General features: G+C 44.6%; 1 protein-coding gene across 1 annotated transcript in view; it reads left to right on the top strand.

Moving 5' to 3' along the window:
* LOC102972600 (glucosaminyl (N-acetyl) transferase 2 (I blood group)) overlaps positions 1 to 23,352 on the top strand; it is a 31,026-nt gene extending 7,674 nt beyond the window's left edge. Inside the window, exons 2-3 of the mRNA XM_007073112.3 lie at positions 17,056 to 17,148; positions 22,267 to 23,352. Of these exons, the coding sequence (XP_007073174.1) occupies positions 17,056 to 17,148; positions 22,267 to 22,457 (284 nt within the window). The 3' untranslated portion in view covers positions 22,458 to 23,352. The remainder of the gene's footprint in view (positions 1 to 17,055; positions 17,149 to 22,266) is intronic.
* Positions 23,353 to 25,637: the final 2,285 nt, after the last annotated feature.

Below are 25,637 nucleotides of genomic sequence, written 5' to 3'. Positions count from 1 at the left end.
TTGTTAGCTTGGTGATCATGGGTAACCCTAACCTCAAACTTCTCATCTATACCTTCATGGTAACAGCAGCTACTTCTCAGCCGTTCTGAGAAGGAAATGAAAAACTTGAGTGTAAAGTGAGAGGTTAAGAATTTGTCCACTTAGGGACGCCTGGGTGGCTCAGTGAATTGGGCATCCGACCCTGGATTTCGGCTCAGGTCACGATCCCGGGGTCGTGGGATCCAGCCCCATGTTGGGCTGTGCACTGAGCGAGGAGCCTGCTTGGGATTCCCTCTCTCTCCCTCTCCCTCTGCCCCTCTTCCTCACTCCCATGCTCTCTCTCTAAAATAAAAAAATAATAACAATAAAAAAAAAAGAGTTTGTTTACATGGTAACAAGAGGATCCTTAAATATAGATAAAGATAAAACTTAAATATATTCTTACCACAAAAGGGTCTACACTACAGTTCCACCACCATGTACCAGCTTAATTTGCTGGGATGGGTACTCATTCTTTCTAACTTTGATTTCCCTTAATGTTACTGGGTGTAATTTTTAAAACTACTAACACCGCTTACTTCATCCTCCTACCAACACTGTGAAGTATCCTCCGTGAGAAGCATTTCCTCGAAAATTCAAAGGATGTCGATAACGTCTTCAGGACTTTATTTTTGCAATCACATCATGGGAAAGAAACGGGGATTGGGATTCATAGGTTGTTTTGTTTTCTTAAGCCATACCGTGAACCCGAAGGGACTTAAGGCAGTATTTATGTGGAACATAATATAATTTCTCAGGAAAGGAAATCAGCACGGCAAGGACCTGAAAGAAATGAGAGCTTTTTCACAATCACTCTGTGCAGGTTTTTGCTGGCCCAGCCACATCCTTCCCATTTTGGGCGTTCAACTTCCTCAAAGTTAAAACAGACGTCGTCCCTCCTAGCTGCTTACACCGGGATAATGTATAAACTCTAACATGAAATTCACCAACACACACCACCATAACCCTCTTGTGCCCACTGACCAGCTTTGACAACTACCACACAAACTCAAAGCAAGAAAACACGATTTATAGAAAATCATGGAGTAGACTCCAGTTTTCAGAAATGAGTAAGCTGCTTCTTTTCAAAGGAAATATAACATTCCAATAGTCCAGGCTAAGGCTTTCTATGTATCCCATAATAATGATTTGCTGAAAAGTGAAACTCTTTGTATCCAACTTAAACTTTTAGGATATGTTACAGCAACCAGACTACGTCTTCTTCCTCCTCCTCCTCCTCCTCTTTTTCTTCATCTTCTGTTTCTTCTCCTTCTTCTTCTTTTGTTTCTTCTCCTTCTTCTTCTTTTGTTTCTTCTCCTTCTCCTCCTTCTTCTCCTTCTTCTTCTTCTTCTTCTTCTTCTTCTCCTCCTCCTCCTGTTTCTTCTGCTTCTGTTTCTTCTGCTTCTCCTTCTTCTCCTTCTCCTCCTCCTCCTCCTTCTTCTTCTTCTTCTTCTTCTTCTGTTTCTTTTTCTTCTGTTTCTTCTTCTTCTTCTTCTTCTTCTTCTTCTTCTTCTTTAATTTTTTTTAATGGACAAAGCTGAATCTACAAATTCTGAAAGCATTAGAAGCAAGAGTCAGAATAATGATTGCTAACAATGTCCATTCTCTTGGCCTTCCTCTTTCTGTAGGGAAGATGGGTAGAGAATGTTACTAAGAGTAGTAAGCTGATTGGTGACATAGACTGTTCATGGGCAGTGTTTAGAGATGCTTTTTTTCATCTCTTGTGGCTACTGTATACTGCTTCCTCTATTTAGGAAAAAAAAAAAAAAAGGCCAAGTTGACCGTCTATTTTATGAGTCCCTGTATGTTTGACTTTGGAAATGACAAAAGGAAAAATTTTGCCTTCAGCTAAATCTTAATGTATTTTCCATCACAAGTCCTCGTAGAGCCTTCTCTGTTGGGTTTAATTATCTTGTTAATTTTTCACATATGTCATTTAATCTGAGATTCCCCAGGTTTCAAGCTTCTGAGCTTTGTGCGAGGTTTCTCTCATCTTGCAGGACAGTGTGGAGGGGAGAATACAGACTTAGGCATCCCAGCCTTGTCAGCTTGTAGGACACTAGCCGAATGACTTAACCAAACTGAGCCTCAGTGAATTTTGGTTTTAGGACATTGGAGACAGTTGCGAAGGTGTTTGGGAATTTATTAAAAAGTAAGAATTGTATATTGGGCAGTTCTGATTCAATTTCCCTCCCCCAAATACATAATACATATATATATGTATGTATGTATTCTCCAGATACATACATTTGTGTGTGTATATATATATATGTATATATACATACGTATGTATAAATATGTATATACACATACATATGTATATATCTGGAGAATAATGCATTTCACAGCATTGGCTATGACTTGCTAGTATTTCTCTTCAAAGATGTTTGTAGAAGAGCCGGAAGAATCTCTGGGTGGCCTCTAAGGATGAGGTCTTGGATGACCCCAAAAGACACTCAAGGATTAGAACACATAGGCTCTTCAGATTCCAGCCACTGAACCATGTGAGAAAGGCCAGTGACCTACATATGCACATTACAAAATTATCTTCTAGGTTCTAGCCTCTTGTCCTTGATTAACTGGACTTCAGTCACTTCATCTCTTAGAGCCTCGGTTTCCTTCTCTATAAAATGAGGAAATTGAACTGGGTGATCTCAAAAAAGTTTTCCTGCATTATTTTGCTTTAACTCTGGAGCATGCAGTGGAAGGAGTAAAAATTTTAGAGGCAGACAGGCTTAGGTTTCAGGTACCTGGTGTATGACCTTGAGCAGTTACGTTATCCTATGTGGGCTTCAATTTACTCATATGTAAAATGGAGACAATGCCGATGATTTACAAGATAATGGAGAATGTTCCTCCCAGCTTGGCCATTGGTGATTCTATGACCAATTCCATCCCTCCCCCCCTCCTTCCAGTGGGATTACTGGAACAATGGCCTCTGGGCAGTGAATTTCTCTCCTTGTCGCAGTCACCGTGTTCTTGTCTAGATGCCAGCTACCACTCCTGCCATGACTTAATGAAACTCAGGCCAATCGCCTTAGGCAGTGGGGAGAAGTGATTTTTGTACCATAAAATTCTGACCACATGAGGATATTGGGTACCTAGTACTAACACAATATCCCCATTTGCCTGGCTGTTTTAATATAGCACATTTCTCCTTGTTTCTGGAGGGTATTTGGGGGGCGTGCCTATAAATGCTGAGCGAGACAGAGGCTGGGTCGTGTATGAACTGTGGGGGAGGGGAAGAGGCTCTCTGGAACCAGACTACTTGGCTTCGAGTGCAGCTTTGCAGATTCCTAGTGTATACAATGTGAGGCCAATTATGTAATCACTCTGAATTTCAGTTTCTGTATTTGTAAAATGGGGACGAAAATAGTACTACCGTTATAAGTAAATTACGTGTCATAATATCGGTTGCTGAAAATGCCGCATGGTGCCTAGTAAGTATTAAAAACTGTCAGGGTTTTTTTGTTTTGTTTTGTTTTTTGATTCCACCCAATCGTCCGCATTAAGAGACAACAGGCTCTGGGAGAAGGCAGTTTCCCAAGATGCAGAGGCTTCTGAGATTACTACCAAGGATCTGGAAGGTTTTCTAGAACGCAAAGTGCGAGCAGGGGAGAGGCAGAGAGAGAGGGAGACACAGAATCTGAAGCAGGCTCCAGGCTCCAGGCTCCAAGCTGTCAGCACAGAGCCCGATGCGGGGCTGGAACTCACCAGCCGTGAGATCGTGAGCTGAGCTGAAGTTGGACGCTCAACCGACTGAGCCACCCAGGTGCCCCACAACCGTTCTGTTTTTCACTTTCCATACAGTACTCAATCAATTACATGAGAGGGTCGACACTGTATTACGAATAAGTTTTGTGTTAGATGATCTTGCCCAACCGTAGGCAATATGAGCATTCTAAGCATATTTAAGGTAGTCTAGGGTAGGCTTTGAAGTCCCATAGGTTAGGTGTATTAAATGTATTTTCAACTTGATATTTTCAATTTACAGTGAGTTTATTGGGACTTAACCCCATTGTAAGTCAAGGATGATCTTTACATAGCGGGAATGTCACAAACTTAATTGGAAGAATAACAAAAACTGAATTCCACTTTTATTCCAGAAACACATATGACCAACTCACAAAACTTCCATTGTGAGTCCTTTCAGTCAGTCATACAAGAACAGCCTAATGAGCACGTCACAACATCCCAATATGATCTCTTATCAGAACTCATTCAGGGGGCACCTGGCTGGCTTAGTCAGTGGAGGATGAGACCCTTAATCCAGGTTATGAGTTCAAGCCCCACATTGGGCGTGGAGCCTACTGAAAATCAAACAAACAAAAAAACTCATACAGAAGAGGATTTGTCTGGATTTTGTAGATGACTTTAGAGTTTATCTTTTACTGGGCTCCTGGGTGGCTCAGTCGGTTGAGGGTCTGACTTTGGTTCACGGTTTGTGGGTTCGAGCCCAACACTGGGCTCTATGCTGACAGCAGAGAGCCCGCCTTGGATGCTCTGCCTCCCTCTCTCTCTGCCCCTCCCCCACTCACTCACACACACTCTCTATCTCTCAAAAATAAATAAACATTAAAAAAAAGAGTTTGGGGCAGCTGGGTGGCTCAGTCGGTTAAGCATCCGGCTTTGGCTCAGATCGTGATCTCACGGTTCATGAATTCAAGTCCTGAGTCAGGTTCTGTGCTGACAGCTCCGAGCCTGGAGCCTGTTTCGGATTCTGTCCCCCTCTCTCTCTGCTCCTCCCCCGCTCATGCTCTGTCTCTCTCTGTCTCTCAAAAAATAAATAAACATTAAAAAAAAAAAAAAGAGTGTATCTCTTACTATGAATTAAGTGTATTAGTTATTGGTCTTGATCTAAATATGTCCATAATTCAGAGTTTCTAAAATACTGAAAATAACGATTGCACAAATGAAAACACCAGTATCAAGTCCTTAAGAATAGAGGCCTCAAAACCTCACAGCTGGATAACTCAGAACTGGCACTTCCATTCCTAAAACGACTCTGGGTGGAGGACGAGAGACAAGGGCAAGGAACTGAAGGGGCCAACGTTTCTTTGGGGGCCCCAAACTGAAGGGGCTCACGTTTTATTTTATCACTTTCCTACACATTCTATAACTTTCTTAAACCGAAAAAAACTTGTTTAATGTTTTATTTATTTTTGAGAGGGAGAGACAGAGCACAAGCAGGGGTGGGGCAGAGAGAGAGGGAGACACAGAATCCGAAGCAGGTTCCAGGCTCCGAGCTGTCAGGACAGAGCCCGACGCAGGGCTCAAACCCACAAATCGCGAAAATCATGACCTGAGCCGAAGTCAGATGCCTAACCAACTGAGTCACCCAGGCGCCCCCACTTTCTTAAACTTTTTATTGAGCTTTTGCATATAGACAAAACTGCACTTATTAGAATTGACCACTGAACTCTCAAACTGATCCTTACCTGAGTAACCATCACAAGAACCCATGTTAGGCTAGTACTCCAAAAAACCCCGGTCACTTCCAAAAGTGACAACCATCCCCACCCCCATAAATTACTTCTGCCTTTCTTTGGGTTGCTGTGCTAATTGCAGCCCAGTGCTTTTTATCCAAATGTTCAGCTTCAGGAGATGTTTCCAGAAGAAATGCTAGGCCTACTCTGTGGCTTTCTGTATTTCTAAAAACAGCTGCAAACTCCATGGGGTGAGGGGGTGGCAGGGTAGGGGTGGGGGGGAGGTCCTCCCCCACGTATCCGGGGCACATCCCAAGACTCTTCCTCCCGTGTTCCTTCTCTTTTGAAAGTTTGTTTAGATGTTTCTCATTTTTGCAGAAGACTACTGTAAACAGAAGAACTACTTGTCCCGTTCTGTATAAAAGATTAGGCTTGCTATAGATAGGCACTTAATTCCCAGAATTGGCAACCTGTATATACACCCCAGTACGTGCAGCAACAAATGCAACTTACCAGGGACCTTCAGCTCCTCTGGACCTGTCTTGGGTTGAAAATAGGGATTAAAATCAGACAAGAGTCCTAAACAGGCATGGTTTTTATTTGGCTGCTTTTACAAGGAATTGGAGGAAACGTTCTACCACTTGCAAATGAATTCTTGATGTACGTCCAACTGGGTGTAGCCTGGTGCCTTGTTTTGAAGGTGAAGAAGGCCATGTGTCCTGGGCAAGATGAAAATTCGTCTAATGGATTTGCTGAGAACCTCTTCCCAGACAACACAGCAATACAGGGCATGCTATACTCAGTTGATTCCAATAGCAAATGACCCTGACGAGAAATCTTTATCATGTAAGGGAACGGCGCTCTAAACAAACACATCTAAACAAATAGATCACAGAGAAAATTACCATACTTAATGTTCACATGCTGCAAATAACAGAATCTCTCAAGTTTCTAGAATCTAATAAAACTTCAGTCCTAAGGTAACAGTTTTTTGAATTGATAAACTTTAGAAAGCAGTAAACACGTGCATAGGGAATTCCTAGACTCATTTAAGGAAACCCAACCCATATATCTCAATGGTAAAAGCCACTTGTGTAGGGTTATTTGCAATCATTACCCAATATAGGTTAGTCAACTGGTTAATAGGTATGTTGAAGTCTTTTTTTTTTTTTTTTAATGTTTTTACTTATTTTTGAGAGAGAGACTGAGCACGAGCAGGGGAGGGGCAGAGAGAGAGGGAGACACAATCTGAAGCAGGCTCCAGGTTCTGAGCTGTCAGCACAGAGTCCGATGTGGGGCTCGAACTCACGAACCACGAGATCATGACCTGAGCCGAAGTCAGATGCTTAACCGACTGAGCCACCCAGGTGCCCCGCTATGTTGAAATCTTAAGGTGACATGGAAATATTTATTTGTATAAGAAGATACTTTATGAAATAATGTTTTCTTTTTCTTTTTTTAAAAAAAATCCCATGGTTAACATACATTGCTACATTAGTCTCAGGTGTACAACATAGTGATTCAACACTTCCGTACATCATCATCTGGTGCTCATCCCAAGTGCCCTCCTTAATCCCCATCCCCTATTTAATTCAACCTCCCCAAGCCCTGCTCCTCTGGTGACCATCACTTTGTTCTCAATAGTGAAGAGTCTGCTTCTTGATTTCTCTCTCTCTCTCTTTTTTTTTCCCTTTGCGCATTTGTTCTGTTTCTTAAATTCCCCATGAATGAAATCATTCAGTATTTGTCTTCCTCTGATTGACTTATTTCACTCAGTATTTCACCCTCCAGTTCCACCTTTGTCATGGCATACGGTAAGATTTCATTCTTTTTTATGACTGAGTAATAATCCATCATATGTAGATATACCCATTCATCAACTGATGGACGTTTGGACTGCTTCTGTAATTTGGCTTTATAAATAATGCTGCTATAAACACTGGGGTGCATAAATTAATGTGTTTGCATTTGGGGGGTAAATACCCGCTAGCAGAATTGCTAGATCATTTTTAACTCTTTGAGGACACTGTGCCAGTGTGCTTTCCCACCAACAGTGCAAGAGGGTTCCTTTTTCTCCATATCCTCACCAACACTTGTTGTTTCTTGTGAAATGTTTTCGTAATGGTTGTTACCAGTAGGTGTAGGATGGTGTGGTGTTTGGGTTTTGTGTTAACTTCTCAGTTTTGTTCTTTGTGCTTTTACGCATTATATGAATCCATTCCCATAACCAGGGTTCAATTTTTCACCAACGATAGGATAATATTTTTAAGAGGACAAGAAGAAAATATTCACAAGGCAAAGGTGCCACGATGACTAATTTTGGGCAGCTGGAACATAACTGGTCCCTTTGGAGTGTTCTGTACTTTTAGAGTCTCTAAAACTTTAACTTGCTTTCTTTGGTGAAAAAGAAAATCTCTCCTTACTGAGGCACAATGCTTGGCGTTTTAGAAGCTAAAAAATCTTATCCCTATGAAGGGATGTTCAATAAAATATTCTGTGAAAAACAGGTGCTCTCAACCCTGGCTACACCTTAAGATTATGGGGACGTGTTGAAAAACATTAATGTCTGAGCCTTACCCCTGACCGCTGAAAATGGGAGACCAATTTAGGAATTCCCCTGAGGGTGGCGGGACAGCCAGGTGTGCGTGGACAGCGATGCATGATGAGGTGGGCAATGTGAAAGACGAGGTCTGGGAACCCACTTTTACAAACTACGCGTTGACAGGGCCAGGTAGACAATATGAGTGAGTGAAGCATGCTGGGGAACAGGGCAGTAGGAGAATCCCTGGCTTCTCAAAGCCCCAGTGAATTGGTGTCGAGGGACACTGGCAATCTGAGCTTCTGTGGGGAACTTTTTTTTTCTTTTTCAGTGTTCAACCCACACTTCTGTGAGGGTCGAACCAAACAGGCCTACGATCGATCGCATGCGGCCTGTGAGCGGCCAGTTTGCTGTTTGTAGTCTGGGGACAAGATGGCAACAGTCCTTCTGCGTCACGGTCAGTATTCTGGCATCGCCCTGGCCTGAATGTGACCTATAATGTGGTCCGAGTGGCCTGAATGTGATCTATAATTTCGGTTCTGGGGAGCTCGCTGGGGCGAGCTGCTTGATTAGCGACCATCCAAAGCAGGAAATTAAAAATGCTAGTTGAGAGTCAAGCTTTTGGGAGAGGAGATAAATGTTAAACTGGGTCCAGGGGGAGCAGAAGCAGCGGTAAAATGAGAAACGGAGTGAGGAGACAGAATTCTAGTAAGAGGTAGAATGGGCACCCACAGGAGAGGTTTGGGATGATGGCCAAGTGTGAATTTGCTTTCATTTGTCGGGGATGAGTGGTTGGTGGGTTTAGCATCTCCAAGTGGCTTGAAAAAACAGACACAGGGCAGACAGTTCAAAGTAATCCGACACCTCCCCTCTTGAGGGGAGGGTTCGGGCTACTCATAAAAATATTAATAAATATATAATTTCTGAATACTCTAGGCCAACAGCTCCAAGGACATCTCGTTCATAGCTCTACCCTCAGCATCTATTCTAGAACATAGGAAGCATTCGGGAAAACTGAATAATTGGGTGAATTATCTTGAAACAAAATCAACAAGGTATTTAGCACATCCACACTCCTGGGTAATTCACTTAAATTTCCCAGGCTCTAGTTTACATGGCATGCCAATGAGAAGGAATATATTAAAATATTGAAACATACTAAAATTTCTAAAAGCCTTTTGAGTCTAAGATTCCGGTTTTTTTAAGGGCACCTGGGTGGCTCAGTCAGTTGAGCATCTGACTCTTGATTTTGGCTGAGGTCATGATCCCAGGGTCATGGGATCGAGTCCAGTGTAGGGCTGTGATAGCACAGAGCCTGCTTGAGATTTTCTCTCTCTCTCTCTCTCTCTCTCTCTCTCTCTGTCTCTCTCCCTCTCCCCCTCCCCCTCTCTCTCTGCCCTTCCCTCCAGTTTTTTCTCTCTCTCAGGATGGATAAATAAACATTAAAAAAAATAAAATAAAATTCTGGGTTTTTTTTTTCCTTTACTCATTTCATCTTTTCCTTTTACAACCAAAGGTGAGTCAGTTTGTTGGCAATTATCTGAGCTGAATGCAGTGATGTTGTTTTAAGGATACTATGCCATTGTCTCAGACTGCAGAGCTCTAGAAAACATCCACCTGAAACAAAGCAGGATCTCTTTTAGTAAGTTTGTGTGTTACAGATCCTAAGTGATTAATGAACAACCAAAAATGTACCTTTTTATGGCTAAATATGACCGTAATTAACAATGAGACAAAAAGGCTACAAGTTACTTAACGGTGTATTTCCCACTTACTAGATAATTTTCCGTTTTGTTGTTGTTGTTGTTGTGAAAGCGAATCACCACTGAACACTGTGCATCTTTTTCTTTTGTTGCTTTATTCTTAAAATATTCACAAGTACAATTCCTAGGTCAGCAAAGCAGATAAGTCTTAGAGGTATGTAAATAAACTCATTAAAAATATAAAAGCAGTACCATTGAAGAAAGTTTTATAAACTAAAAACTATATGGTCATTTTACATGCAAATATTTGTTCGTGATTTTATTAATAATGGACAATTTTGTGCTCTCAGTCAGGGGCAGTTTTGCCCTCTGGGGGACATTTGGCAACATCTGGAGACGTTTTGGGTCGTCATGGGGGTGGGGGGTAGGGAGTGGGGAGTAGGAGGCACAGGGATGGGGACTGCTTTGTAGCATCCGGTGGGTAAAGGCCAGGGATGCTGGTATATATACATCCTCCAGTGCACAGGAAAGTCCCCAGAGCCCAAATTATCCAGCCCAAATGTCAGTAGCGCCGAAGTTGGTAAACTTGCTTCTGGTTATAGTAAAGAAGCAATCTCTGCCACAGCTACCCTGTCCCCATGATTTTAATAGATTATGTTTTCAACCATTTATTTAGTTAAGTATGCCAGGCACTGTGCTAAGCACAACACATACATTATTTTATTTAACATTAACAAAACCCCGTGAGGTTTTGAAGATTAGTGTGTGATGTCTTATAGAGATTGCCTAACTGTTCAAGGTCACCCGGCCAGTAATAGCAGAGATAAGGACTTGAAATGTTGACTCTGACCTGAGAGCCTGTGATGTTAATCATTATGTATAAATAATGTCAAAATAAACACCTTCATATATAAATACTTAAAAAATGATTTCCTTAGCTTATTGTGAAGCTATTGGTTTAAAGGGCCAAAGGGAATTGAGGGCGATGGTGACTTTCCCCACGTATTTCCAAAGTGATTTTCCAGAGTCATGCCGATTTACGGCACCACCATTAATTGTGAGAAAACCCTTGTCTGTACATTGGCATTAGCATTGACTTTTGACACGTAAAAAAAAAATTTGGTAAGTTGAAAAGTATATATCTGAGCTTAAGGAGTAAGCAGTTGCTGGAATTGTTACCACATGGAGGTCTCCAAAATGAGGCCAGCACTGCCTAAGAACAATAAGGAGAAAGTCAAGTCAATATAAATAAAGTTTGCATTTCAAAGAACCATGTTCATTTATTCAACAAATGCAGTTATTTGACTAATAATGGCTAAGCTCCAAGAAAAACAGTCTTGGTTACTCTGTAAACTTATCTCAAATCTTTTGTTTACATTAGCCTATGAAGAGCAAATCAGAGAATTGGATTTTATAGTTTAAGATGGTTCCTCTGATAACATCGGTGTATTCTGTTTGCCCCGTCCTAGAAATAATGCAAAATAGACCCTTCCTAGGACGCTTAAGAATGGAGGGTAGACTTTATCCATAATACCTCATAACTACCCTCCCAGAATCCTGCACAATAATAATCATCATCATAACAGCAGTAATAATGACACAGTCATCAAGTAAAGTGTTTTTATTTATGTTTTTTTTTTTTAAATTTAAGGTTTATTATTTATTTTGAGAGAGACGGAGACAGCAAGAATGGGGGAGGGACAGAGAGAAAGGGAGACAGAAAATCCCAAGCAGCTTCCGCACTGTCATTACGGAGCCTGATGTGGGACTCAACTCATGAAACTGTGAGAAAGTGACGTGAGCTGAAACCAAGAGTTGGATGCTTAACCGACTGAGCCACCCAGGTTCCCCCAGTACAGTATTTTTAAAACAGCACTATTTCCCATTTAGTGGTTCCAGAAATCACTTGAGTCGGTTTTGACCAGAATTTTATTATGAAAAAATAACATAAAATAAACAAGTGCCTTACTTACACGTAATAAGCCTGAGTAATTTGCGAAACTTTCATTTACTTTACATATGTGTGTGTGCATATGATGATATATGATTGCTTTGGGGTGCCTGGGTGGCTTAGTCGATTAAGCATTTGACTCCTGATTTCTGCTCGTCACGATCTCACAGTTGTGAGTTCGAGCCCCCCTTTGGGTTCTGCGCTGACATCTTGGAGCATGCTTGGGATTCTCTCTCCCCCCTGCCTGGCTTGTGCTCTCTCTCTCTCTCTCTCTCTGAAAATAAAATAAAATAGTTTTTCTGTAGATTGCAATCTAAAAGGTTGAAAAATCAGAGCGCCTGAGTGGCTCAGTGGGCTAAGCGTCCCACCTCTTGATTTTGGCTCAGGTCATGATCTCATGGTTGTGAGATCAAGCCTGGAGTCAGGCTCCGCACTGAGCTTGCTTGGGATTCTCTCTGTCCTTCTCCCTCTCTCTCTCCTGTGCTTACATGTGTGCGCGCTCTCTCTCTCTCTCTCTCAAAAAAATAAAATAAAATAAAATTCTAAAAAATGTGTAAAAGGTTGAACAACCACTGATGTGATCTATGCTTCATTTGAAAGAGAGACTATGTGGTGTTAAATGGTTTTCCAGCATACATAGCTGGTTAGCAACAAAGCTGGGATAATAATTAAGTTCCCCAATCCCAGCGGGAAGGCCAGTGTGTTCCATGGGGAGGGGGGTGGTAGATGATTCTGCCTTGGGTCAATCTCTGGGAGAAAAACAGGAAATAGTTATGCTTAGTGGACACTTTTAGAAGAGAAGGAGCATCTGGACGTTGGCCCAAGTGATGGGATCAGTAGCTTTGGGGTCTCCATGTATGTTTTAACCCAAGGCCCCTTCAGTTACTGAATAGTGGTCACATGGCACATTTAGACCATTCAGTCTCTTGCTTGCCATTATCTCCTCAAAATAATAATCAAGCGATGCCTGCAAAGTATTCACATTGAGCTGATATTCGAGCTGTGACCAGAAGTCTTGTTGAGGGTCTTATCACTTGCCGAAGCTAGTTGCACCAGTAGGACAGATGTGGAGAATAAGTGATTGGTGGCCACTTAAACAATTGCTGGAAGGCAAACTGAAGCTGGTTGGCCTTGGCTGAGAGAATTGAATAAGTACTTTTTGATATCAAGAGGTAGAACATGATTACACCTTAAAGTACAGTGGCCTGTTGGAAAACCAAGGTAGCAAGCAGGCCTGTCCTGTCGACACCCAAGCTAAACGGTCCTACCGCCATCCCTGAAGACCGAGTTGAGGGGCAACCCTTGACCATGGGCACTCATTGACCCCTTTAACATTGACTGAAAATCCCCGGTGGGCCAAATGCTGTGAAGTCAAGGCACAGTGCAGACTGGTCTTCTGTTCAACACGGCTTCTCCTCACACGGAGGAGGCTGATCATCTCCAAGGTAGTGACTTGAGAGGTCTTCTCAAACGCATGTATTCCTGGCCATGGGGACGAGTTTGTTAAATTAACCAAAGGATGGAAGGTACACAGTACAAGATTCCTTCCCAAGGGCAAAGTGTGAGGAAAGGGGAGAGAGAAGCTAACTGGAAACCTGCTGAAGGCTGAGGGAGGGACTTCAAGGCGAGGAGACACAGGAGCTCTGTCTTCTTTGCAATGTCGGTGAAAACCCAGGGCTTCTCAGACTTCCTCATGTGCCAGGATCCTCTGGGGATCTTGTGAAGATGCCAATTCTGGTGCAGGATGTCTGGGTGGGGCCTGGTAGTCTGCATTTCTAACAAGCACCAAGGGGGTGCCCAGTCCGACAACTACCACACTTGCAACGCTAGGGGCTCTGCCCACTCCTGCCAGTTATTCCTGTGCCTCAGGAAGCATTCTTTGCAAGAAAATACAAAATAGAATTTGACTTTGTCCGTCTCCTTTGTTCTACTTTTTTCCTTTCAATTTTTTTTTTCATTTTATGTATTTGAGAGAGAGAGAGCGCGCGCGCGCGTGAGCTGGGGAGGGGCAGAAAGAGACAGTGAAAGAGAGAAGCCCAAGCAGGCTCCACTCAGTGCAGTGCCTGACTCGGGGCTCGATCCCACAACCCTGGGATGATGACCTGAGCCGAAATCAAGAGTCTGACACTCAACCAGCCAAACCGCTCAGGCGCCCCTCTCCGATTCTATTTTTCAAACTATAATTTTTGTAGGCATGAATATGAGTAGTATTTAAACAGGCATGTTGGAGATTTGTCATTAAATAGAAAGTATAGAAGTTGAGGTTTATAATTTCATGAGCAGGAAGTTCACATGTGCTATGTGTTTACTCTAAAGACATTAAAGCAGCCATTATGGGGCGCCCGGGTGGCTCAGTCGGTTAAGCATCTGACTTCAGCTCAGGTCATGATTTCACAGCTTGTGGGTTTGAGCCCCATGTTGGGCTCTGTGCTGACAGCTCAGAGCCTGGCGCCTGCTTCCCATTCTGTGTCTCCCATTCTCTCAGCCCCTGCCCTGCTCACCCTCTGTCTCTCTCTCAAAAATAAATAAACATTAAGGAAAAAAAAAAAAAAAGACAGCAGTCATTAATTGTAAATGTCACCATCTTATCTCTAAAATAAGGAATGTGTTTCTGAGGAAGAGTCAGTTTTTGGTGAACAGTATTAACGAAAAGGAGAGGGAAAAAATATCTCATTTTGTAAAAAAAAAAATGTAATGTAAAGGAGGGTAGGGACTTTTTCTCGTGGCAATGCATTCTTCACCCTCTTCTGCTATAGTTATTTAATCAAAATAGACTCATAAAAATCACATCCATGTAGGGGCACCTGGGTGGCTCAGTCGGTTGAACATTCAACTTTGGCTTGGGTCATGATCTTGTGTTTCGTGAGTTCAAGCTCAGGTCAGGCTGTGGGCTGACAGCTCGGAGCCTGGAGCCTGCTTCATTTTCTGTCTCCCTCTCTCTCTGCCCCTCCCCCCCTAAAAAAAAAGTGAATAAAAACAAATAAACAAACAATCATAAAAAAATCACGTCCAGGTCAGCTAATCTTGCTGACACAATTAAATATACCAAATTATCTCTTTGTTTTCTGGACGGCCCTCCCCCCAACCCCCAACTCAACCAAGGCAAGTTTTACTCTGAATTCTTTTAAAATGTGTACTAAGAACAAAATAAAGAAGTTTCTTTTGGGAAAGGCAAATGCTAAAGTAGTTTTTAAAGTAATAAATGCAAATCAAAGCAATAGGAAAAATTATTACTTAATAAATACTGTTTTTCTTCACTACTCAAGATTTATAAGCAAACTTTTCAAGTTTGGCAACAAGAAAAAAAGAATCAGTCTTATAGTGAGCCCTTGGGGGTAAGGATTCATGCTATTTACAGGAAAGGCTTGCATAATTTAATTTTGGTTGGGAGACCTTGGTACAATTCTTGATTCAGAACATCATATAATTATCATGTGACATCAGGGCAGAAGAACAGAGCTTTTTTCTTCTGAAGATGCACATTTTTATTAGTGTTTTTAAAGAGGAAACATGTTTATGTGCCCAATCCACTTAAACTTCTTGAAAATTATTGGTCTTGCCCAGTTTCTTTTTTCTTATGAAAAAATACTTATCATCTTGAGTAAGTTTTTGTCTAGTTAGTATGTGTATTAGTTTTCTATTTGCCATTGTAACAATCTACCACGGACTTAGAAGCTTAGACAACATAGATGTATTATGATACAGTTCTGTAGGACAGAATTCTGACACGGTCTCACCAGACTAAAACCAAAACATTGGCTGGTCTCCATTCCTTTCTGTAGGGTCTGGGCCTTTTTCAGCTTCTAATGACCGTGGTCCTTACCCCATTCCTCTACCTTTAAATAGTCAAAAAAAGACTAACTCTTTACCTCCCTCTTCCACTGTTAAAGACCCTTGTGATTGCATTGCACTGACCTTGATAATTCAAAATAATCTCCCTATTTTAAGGTCAGCTGATTAGCAAACTGAATTCTCTTTCACCTGTAACATAACATATTATCAGGTTCCAGAGATTAGGATTCAGACTTCTTTGAGCATATGTCGAGGGGAGTGGTATTATTCAGCCTACCAGATCTTGTAGGAAGGGACTGTTACCGTTTGGGTACACATGTCATACCTGTGTCAGTACATTAGAATCACATTCAGATTGCATTGCACACTGGTGAAAATTGCCGGAGCTCTTATGAAGCAAAATATTTCTTCTTTTGTTGTATTTGCATTTGATTCCCACGTACTTATTTTCCAATAATGGGAACCTTGGGGTAAAACTATTCGATAGGAGTAGGCAAAAGTTACTGAGATGGAGAGGGTTATTTAAAATAGTTTAGCACAGTGTTTCTCAAATGGGGCAGTTCTGCCCCCCCACCCCCGACCCCGGGGACATTTGGCAACACCGGAAGATGTTTTTAATGGTCACAACTGGGGGGCGTGTACTAGTGGCATCTGGTGGGTGGAATCCAGGGATGCTGCTCTCTTACAATGCCCGGGAGAGGCCCTACAACAACGAATTATCCAGCCTAAAGTGTCAATAATGCCAAGGAGGAAAAGCCCTGCTTAGCAAGATGGCGACCTCTAGAGCTGTCCTCTCCTCTTTCCAAGGCTTCTTACTTTTCAGAGGTGAATCCGGTAACTAATTGGGTAGTGGGTCGGCAACTAAACGTCTGGCCAAAAGAACACCTGAAAGAAATAGAGAAGTTGGGGAGGTCAGGGCACACCAGTCTTCCTAGGAAAAACTCAAAGCTCACAACTTCCTGCTTGGGGTCAACTGTTCATCTTCTTTGGGTGACCGGCAATCACGTCTTGTCTCCTCTCTCTCTGTTCCCAGGGCCTCACACAATGCTCGGCAACACCAAATGCTCAAGAAGCACTTTAACAAATAAAGAAGGATCGTGTGTTAAGGGATTTGTTTGAGTTTATATGTAGTAAGCAAGATATTTCCCTTCTGTATGCCTCATACTGCAAGTTCACTTAATTAGTGCTTAGCACCTAGGGTAGCCTGTTTCCTGAGCTTTCATTTTAAGATCGAGGTCACATGGAAAGTCCGAAATAGCTGTGATATTAGGATTGAAAGTGAATTCAGCTCAAGGCCATTGAGAGATGACCCAAAACTCCTCAACTTGTCCATCTGCATTACGGTTTCCTGCTACGGTATTTCTTAACCTCTATTTTGCAGGCTTGGGCACACATTATGAAAAAACACCTATATGTGCGTATGTATTTTTACTGGTAGCAAGGCAGAGCTCATAACCACCAGCTACTCACACCACGAGCTTCTGAGGTCTTGCACCAGTGATGGAAAATCTAACGCGAAAGATAACGTAGTGAAAAAGTGAACATGATGTGGAGGCTTCACTGATGCAATCGACACCCTGCTGTCTTGGTTCTCATGTCTGCTTTTCTCCCTTATCAATGTTCCAGGTGTCCCGGGCTCCATGCCAAATGCATCGTGGACCGGTAACCTCAGGGCTATAAAGTGGATGGACATGGAAGATAAACACGGAGGCTGCCATGGTGAGGCACTCACTTCACTCTTTGAGGCCACACTGCTTGTTGGTGTTGGCATGGAGGTAGCTGTGGAATACAGGGGTTCTCGCGGAGAGAACTGCTTGTGTATTTAAAACAATCCGAGTTCCCGGAGTAGCTAGAGGCTTGAAGACATGGGCCTTGAAAAGGAGACTTCGGGGTCTCGCCGACATGCTCCAGCTCATGATTCCTGAGGGGGTTGAGAGGTGGGCTCGACTTATAATGGTATTTTCTTGCTAGTTTCTGCTGTCTTCACATGATTTATTTCTCTTTCTTTTGGGAGTGTGGTGGTGAGGAGGGGAAGTGGTCAGGATGAGAAGTGACGTCATGGTCTCACCACAGACCCAAGCAGGCTCCACGCTGCCAGCACAGAGTCCAACACAGGGCTCCAACCCGAGAACCGTGAGATCGCGACCTGGGCCGAAACGCAGAGTCCGGCGCTTAACCGACCGGGCCACCCAGGCGACCCTGCGATAGAACTTTCTAAAGAAGTGTTTTTATCAGCCCTTGGCATACGTTCCATTCACACTGTCTGGTACCTACTCAGCATGGTATTCATTCACTAGGATGAATGACCGGATGGCTTAAATAACAGGAACTTATTCCCTCCCAGTTCTGCAGGCTCGAAGTTCGAGATCAAGGTGGCTGTAGATTTGGTTTCTTCTGAGAGGTTTAGAGATACCGCCTTCTTCCCGGGTCCTCACGTGGTCTTCTTTCTGTGTGCATCTCTGTCCCAATCTCTTTTTATACTGACACCACCCATATTGAATCAGGGCCCATCCTGTGTGACCTCATTTTCACTTGATTTCCTCTTTAAAGGCTCTGTCTCAGATTTACACCCCACGCCCTTCTCGTGTCTTCCTGAGGTCCCCATCCGCTGAAGATGGCAACACGCTCTCGTCCCGTACACCCTGCTCTTCAGGATCTTCATCTCTTTACCTTAATCAGCCCACATTTTCCCCAGAGGACATCTCCCGCCCCCTGCCTGCATTCTCATCACAGCCTGCCCTCCTTGGAGCAGGAAGAGAGTGGAGAGAAGGTTGCTTTGCTCTTTGATCTCTGGGGGACTTCTTTAGAAAAGAGACCATGGCCATTAGTCGAGGTCCCAATACTTGAGATGTGTTGCCTTTTCCACAGTCCTCCTGTAACCCTGTCGTCCTCCCTGTGGGACTGCTGTGGTCACCTGATCTGCTTCTCCACCTCCTCTCCAGCTGTAACACTGGAAGACTTCAGCCGCCACGGCAGGGACCCCTGTGACGTCATTACTTTGCGCCTCTGGCCTCTACCACGGAAGCTTCTGTTCTGTGTGTCAGCACCAAGCCCTGCCCCTCCCTAGAACCTTACTCTCATTCTCCTTGTCCTCACCTGTATCCAGGCCCTACCCCATAGACAAGGTACCAGCTGGTCAGGTTTCCATTTTTATAGGGACCTTTACTTATCACACGACAGGTGGGCCCATGAGAGTAGCTCCAAGCCAGGAACCTGCAGAGGGTACACAGCTTGGGTAGCCCAAGCCTCTGAGACAAATGTCTCATTTTTCTTCTCTTAGTGCCTGTGATGCCGGTGAACATCTGAAAGCCTGATATGGTTCCGAACCTAAAAATAGTTTGTCCCCCAAACCACTAGATGGGGAAAAGAAAAGACATAACCCAGAGGAGGCAGAACAGTGCTTGCAAGTCTGGAGTACAATCCGGACCTTTCCCCCTTGGTCGTGAGTGGTGGATTTGTTCCAAACCCGTGGATGCGCACCTACTTTATAGGCCCTTAGAATCACAGAGAATACTCTAGCTCTACGGTCTGGAACTTGGAGCTCCCATCTCTGGTGACAATTTCTTGTTACTCGGCTGGTTTTCTTCACTGACTTACAGACTTTATATCTTTACTGTCTTTCTCCCCAGAACAGAAGTGAAGCCCCAAGAGGGTTAGGATTTTTGACCAATTTGTCTATTGCTATATCCCACACCTAAAATGTGTTGTTGTTTGAAATGCGTTTGCTTTATTATTATTATTATTATTTTAAGTTTACATATTTATTTTGAGAGGAGGGGGAAAGAGCAGAGGGAGAGGGAGAGAGAGAATCCCAAGCAGTGTGGGGCCCGACGCGGGGCTCAACCCACGAACCTTGAGGTCATGACCTGAGCCGAAATCAAGAGTCGGTTGCTTAACCGACGGAGCCACCTAAGTCCCCGATGTGTTTGCTTTTTTAAAATTGGGATTGGGGCGCCTGGGTGGCTCAGTCAGTTAAGCGGCCGACTTCGGCTCAGGTCGTGATCTCGTGGTCCGTGAGTTCGAGACCCGCATCGGGCTCTGTGCTGACAGCTCAGAGCCTGGAGCCTGTTTCAGATTCTGTGTCTCCCTCTCTCTGACCCTCCCCTGTTCATGCTCTGTCTCTCTCTGTCTCAAAAATAAATAAACGTTAAAAAAAAAAATAATAAAATAAAATAAAATTGGGATTGCCAGAGTTTCAACGGTCCCAGCTTCCTCCTTCTGCTAGCATCCTTCTGAGGACTCCTTTTCCAGCCTCTATACTGGATCAGCCGTCCCCTGCTGTTCTCACGAACAAACCAGGCTCCCCTGCCATTTGACCCTACGAGGCCAACTCACACATGGAATCACTTCCACCATCTGCTTTTGGCCATTTGTGTTTCCCTGACCAGAGCATTGCTGGGGACTGTTCCAGAACTGTCCCGGTGCCCTTCCCGACGTACTTCTTTTCATCTTTCCTGCTTGCTTTGAACTCTCAATCCTATGCCCAAACGGCCTTTCGGACCCCAAAAGGTAACAGTTTCAACCTGAGGAAGAACTTTCAAGACACGTGACCCAAATCCCCTTACCGGATTGTCACGCCGTCCCCTTCCACCATCTCAGGGTATTTTGGACACATGCTTCTCATTGTTCCTTCCTGTCCCGAGAAGGAAAAGTCACCCATCCTCACAACCAGGGTCCCCATCCGGGGTCTCGGTTATGTGCGGGTTTCCTTTAAGGGATCCCCTTGTTTTCTTGCGTCCCAGTGGTGCCCTCGTGCTGGCCCTTTTCCTTCTCCTTCAGTGTCATGATCGCCTGTAGCCTGAAGACCCCGTTGTCTGTGAGCCTCTAGTTCACGCGCCCTGAAATGGTCTCTCCACTTTGTTTTCTTAAGCATGGGTATGCTTATGCACCTGCATTCCGTTCTCACTCCCCAGTTATCTCCGACTGCCCACTACTCTGGCTTCTGTCCCCCATCCATTTCCCCTCTCTATTGTGCTTCCTGCCAGCTGTATTAAATGAATCACGATTAATGACATTAATCCTGTCAGCCTCTCTCTGTTCTGTTTCGATGACCCTTCCTTTCCCACTCATGCCAACGCCATGAACTTGGAACCAGCTCTCTGGTCTACGTTATTACTGCGGCCTCGTGGTGGATTTCTAACTGTACCCTGCAAAGCTCTGTAAAACTAATGCTGCTAAAGCCCAATTTACCCTCTGATTCTTCCATTCAAACCTCTTCAAAGACTCTCCCTATTTATGGGATTAAAAAAGGCCCAGCCCTTCAGTTTAAGTCAGTCAACCGTAGCCTTTCCAGTGCGCGCCAAGAAACCTCTAGAAAAGAGGTTCAACTTCCTCCCATTCCTTTTCTAACCCCCTTGCCAACCAAATTCTCTCTTGTAGAGAAAATCCGCCCCCTGCACATTTTCCCCAAATGAAGCCACCATCCATGCCCCTGATGCCACCTCCCCCCGCCCCCCCTGCCGGCCAAGTTCTGTCCTTCCACTAACTCTCCACTCATTCGTCTCCATCCTTTCATTCAACAGCTATTAATTTAACACCTAATACTTCCCAGGAACTGTCCCGGATGCAGGTTGGGACAGAGAGGACAGCAAAAGGGCCTCCGGTTCCAGCTCTTTGGACCTTCCATCCCAGGCCAGGGAGAAAGACAATAAGCCAAATATTTGCGTTCGTGGCCCTGACATACCAATCTATCCGTTGGCAGCGAGAGCCAAGAGAAAAATGAATTGGGGAAGGCGGAAGGGGGTCAGAGGAGGCCTCCCTGAGAACTCGGCCTTGAGGCAGATACCTGGGGTGGTGAGAGAGGGAGTCTGCGGGAGGTCTGGCGGAAGCTGGCAGAAGGGGGCTGCCTGGGGAGGAAGAACTATGTGGACTCTCAGGTAGAACATGCCTGGTGTGCGGTGGGGGGGTTGGGGGGCGGGCAGCAAGGAGGCCACTGCGGCCGGAGTGAATGAGCAGCGTTGGGAAGCATTGTAATCAGGTGAGCAAGGGGCCGGAGGTCAAAGGCCAGACTCAGGAGCTTTCGATGCCATTGCTGGGATTTGGGCTGTGCGTGCACATGAGATGAGGCGACATCATGGTGTGCTTGCGAGCAGAACAGTCCCCGTGGCCGTGGTGCTGAGAACATACCAACAGGCAGAGGTGGGGACAGTAGAACCCAGTTGTTATTGTGACAGCTCTGGCGGGAAGATAGAGGTGGCACAGGCCGGGACGGGAGTAGCGGACGCGGTGCGAAGCGATCAGATTCTGCGACGATCTTGAAGGTGCAGCTGCCAGAGTTGCTACCAGGGGTGGGGGCTGTGAGAGAAAGGGGGAGAAATGCCCAGGGCGCTGAAAAAATAGGAGTGGTGTGGGTGTCACGGGAAAGACGTGGCGGGGATTGGGAGGGGAGTCAAGCCGGCATGTGGAGACAGGTCACATCAGTGGGGTTGATTCTCCTCTAAGAGGAGACGAACGTAAGCACTTGGAGAGACTAAGCCCCGGCTCAAAGAAGAGGTCTGACCGGTGCCTCCCAGAAAGACCTCTCCCACCCGTCCGCTTCTGGAACTTCTTACCCATAACCCTCAGGCCAGAACACATGAATCGTCTCACGATGCCTGTGGCCGCTCTTGCCTCATATCATTGAACCCTCCTGTTGTTCAAGCACCGATGTGTCCCCCTTAGCTTTCCAGAAGGGGTTTCACTTCCTGGCCGACACGACCCCGTGTCATACGGAGTCCCAGAGCACCGGGCACAGCGTTAGCTACTCAGTAGACAGGCCCCACTCTGCCGCTGCGCCCCTTCACCACCCCCAGCTTTCCAGACCAGGCATGTTCTGACGGTTTCTTCTCTCCTCTGCAGGCCGCTACGTACACGGCATTTGTATCTATGGAAACGGGGACTTGAAGTGGTTGATCAATTCGCCCAGCCTCTTTGCTAACAAGTTTGAGCTGACTACGTACCCCCTCACTGTGGAATGCCTGGAACTGAGGCTTCGAGAAAGAACCCTGAATCAGAGCGAAACCGTGATCCAACCCAGCTGGTACTTCTGAGCCACTCTAACCCGTGATCGGAGGGCAGCCGCGGCCTTTTCTTCGTGAGAGAACCCGGCCCCGCTTACAGTAACGGTTGTAGCCGCGAGGTCATGGCTGCAGGACCTGGCCGGGTTATTATGTGTTACAACCCCCGCCGGGCACTGGGAACTGTGCAATCAGGAGGGCTGCGCAGGTCGATGCTGGCACGTTCGGCATCCTGGCCTTCTCTTAACGGTCATTCCACGTCGGGCTCGTGATCGGAACCCTGGCCAGTGGAACTGGCGTCAGACCTTTGCACCAGATACTCATCAGAGAGAGAGATGCTCTCACGGAAAGGAGAGCTATAGATAATACTGTTTAGGAAAATAGGAACTGTGTTTCCCCGGAGAAGGAATCTCTTATGCCAGACCCGTAGCCACGCGTTCATGGATACCCCTCCTCTTTGCTCAGCGGCCCCCCCGGGCATAGAAACAGCTTCCTGGGCACCTCAGCAATCTCCTTTAAAACCTGAGCTGCTAGAATGGAGAACTAGATCATGTTTCCTGAGTTTCAACACGAGCACGGTGAGCTTACCGTGTCTGAAGGTCTGTACAGAATGTAAGTCGTTGACAAGAGGCGGGATATGCTATCAGACAGCAGTCACTGGTGGCTGCTTCGGCAAAGGGACCCCAGGGAAACAGGACCTTTCTTGTGGGTCAGAATGTACTCTGGTCCCTCTTCCATTGTTTTCCATGGCGAATGCTAAAAAGTTCCCACAGAAGGAAGATATTTCTAGAACTGAGGTGCTGTTGCATGGCTCTCTTCCCAAGTCTCTAACCCTCAGGAATGAATCACTCGCCTCTTGGATCACCACCCTCCACCCCCCACCAAAGTGATCTTACCTGCAAAATGGAATCCAGACTCTATGCCGCGACACTTTAAGGACTCCAGAGTATTTTCTGAGTAGCTTTACAATGCTTGGTGCTGATAAGAGTGCCTAGATTTTTAAGAGCTTTCAGCTGTGAGTGAGCTTCTCTGTCGCTTATCCCTTGTCCCGTTCTCTTACCCAATTCGTTCCCTCAGCACACGGTAAATATTTCTTGAGCATCTGTTACACACCAGATATGTGCTTGAGACAAGGAGAAAAGTAAGACAGAAGCTACTTGCGTCTGAAATTCTTGATAATAGCATCCATGTGGGGAAGGCTGCTCTAGAGAATCTCACAGATAGCTTGTATTTTAACGCATTCACATCCAGGGTCGTAGTTTGGGCTGTCCGGCCAGGGATCTGAGTAGTCAGAAATGAGGGTCTAAATCAGAGACCATTCCAAAGAAAGAAGGGAAGGAATAGACCGAAGCTGAGGCCTGTTAGCGGGCTCATTGCATTAAAACCTTACAAACACTCTTGGGAGGCTCACACGATTACCCCCATTTTGCAGATAAATTAAGCAAGGCTTAGAGAGGTTGTTGATAAGCATTAGGAAACAAGTTCTCTGAGGATTGGGATGTTCTTATTGGTCTCCTTAGTTCAGTTTCCTGAGAAGGTGAAATAAAGCCGTAGTTAGTATACCAGAGAGGGTAGGTTTTAAGAGCAGTGTCAGTGTTAATATGAGAAAATGTCCTATCACGTCAGAAAAATGTGAAGTCTACTTTTGTATTCCTACATCCATTGAGTTCCTTAATATTTATTTATTCTCACCAAAAAAAAAGTTAACTACAGCTAATGATACCCTTAACACGGTTTTGCCTTTTTTCCTCTCACTGTGTCTGTTGAATGTTCGTTGTATTTAAGGGAATGCCTTTGAAGTAAAGCCTTATTTTTGTCCAGCTACTGAAAAAGACGGAACTGTGCAAAGTGGTAAAGGGTTGAAGCATAAGAAACCCATCTAGAGCTAATGAGTCTAAAAATCATCTTTTCTTTCAACTTCTTTAAATGACCCCACCTGAGAAGAAGACACGTTTTACACTGGATCGTTCTCCTCTAGAACGAGAAGCCTTTGGGAATAGAAGATGTTTACATGTCTGTCGTTGGTCCATCTCTGTGTCTTAAAAACCTTAATATTGGAAGATTGTAGTGTTTGGGCAAGTGGGTTTCCACTAGCCTCCAGGGATGGCTGAAACTTCTAAACCCATCCTTGTTTTTCATGATGTTCCATGTTATTGTCTTGGAAATAAATTAATATATTGTTTTCCACCTTTGGGGCTATGGCGTATCTTTATTCGATAGTTGGGTAATATGCACCAAAGACCAAGCTTCACAAGATAATTCTTCTAGCATTTTTTTTTTATTTATTTTAAATATGTGCAAAGCAGCACCTTGCTGCCTCAGTTGGTGAAGCGTGCAACTGTTGATCTCGGGGTTGTGAGTTCGGGCCCAGGCTGGGTGTAGAGATTTCTTAAAAATAAAATCTTAAAAAAATAAATAAATACATAAGAATAAATAAACTTCTCATTTTAGAATAGTTTTATAGACACATTGCAGGTTGCACTGAAAGTGCCCATATACCCCCTAACTCAGTTTCCCCTGCTGATCAACATATTACATTAGTATGGCACATTTTATTTAGATTTCCTAAATTTTTACCTAATGTCCTTTTTTTGGTTCCAGGATCCCATCTAGCAGGCCACATGGCATTTGGTCATCAGGCTATGATCGTTTTGCCGACTTCTCTTGTTTTCGATGACCTTGGCGATTTTGACGGGTACTAGTCAGGTGTTTTGTAAAGTGCCCCCCCCCCCCGCCGCCGCCCCCACCGTGGTTTTGTCCAATGTTTTGCTCATGGTTAGACTGGAGGAGGAAGACCACAGAGATTAAGTGCCATTTCCATCACATCATATCAAGGGTACATCATATCAAGGGTACATGACTTATCAGAGTTGAGGTTAACCTTGATCACCTGACTTAAGTAATGTTTGTCATGTTTCTCCACTGTAAGGTTACTCTTTTTTCCCCTTTCCACTCAGTAAGTACTCTTTGGAAGGAAATCATTATTCGCAGCCTGTATATAAGGAATGGGGAGTTGAGCCCCACCTTCTTTAGAGTAGAATACCCACATCAATTATTTGGAATTCTTCTATAAAAGAGAGTTGTCTCCGAGAAGCTGGGTGGCTCAGCCAGGTAAGCGTCCGACTCTTGATTTCGGCTCAAGTCATGATCTCATGGTCCCTGAGTTCAAGCCCCGCTTCGTGCTCTGCGCTGACAGCACAGAGCCTGCTTGGG

Source organism: Panthera tigris, chromosome B2 (assembly GCF_018350195.1).
Source record: "Panthera tigris isolate Pti1 chromosome B2, P.tigris_Pti1_mat1.1, whole genome shotgun sequence".
Taxonomy (NCBI): domain Eukaryota; kingdom Metazoa; phylum Chordata; class Mammalia; order Carnivora; family Felidae; genus Panthera; species Panthera tigris.
This window is presented reverse-complemented; position numbering and strand designations above follow the sequence as displayed.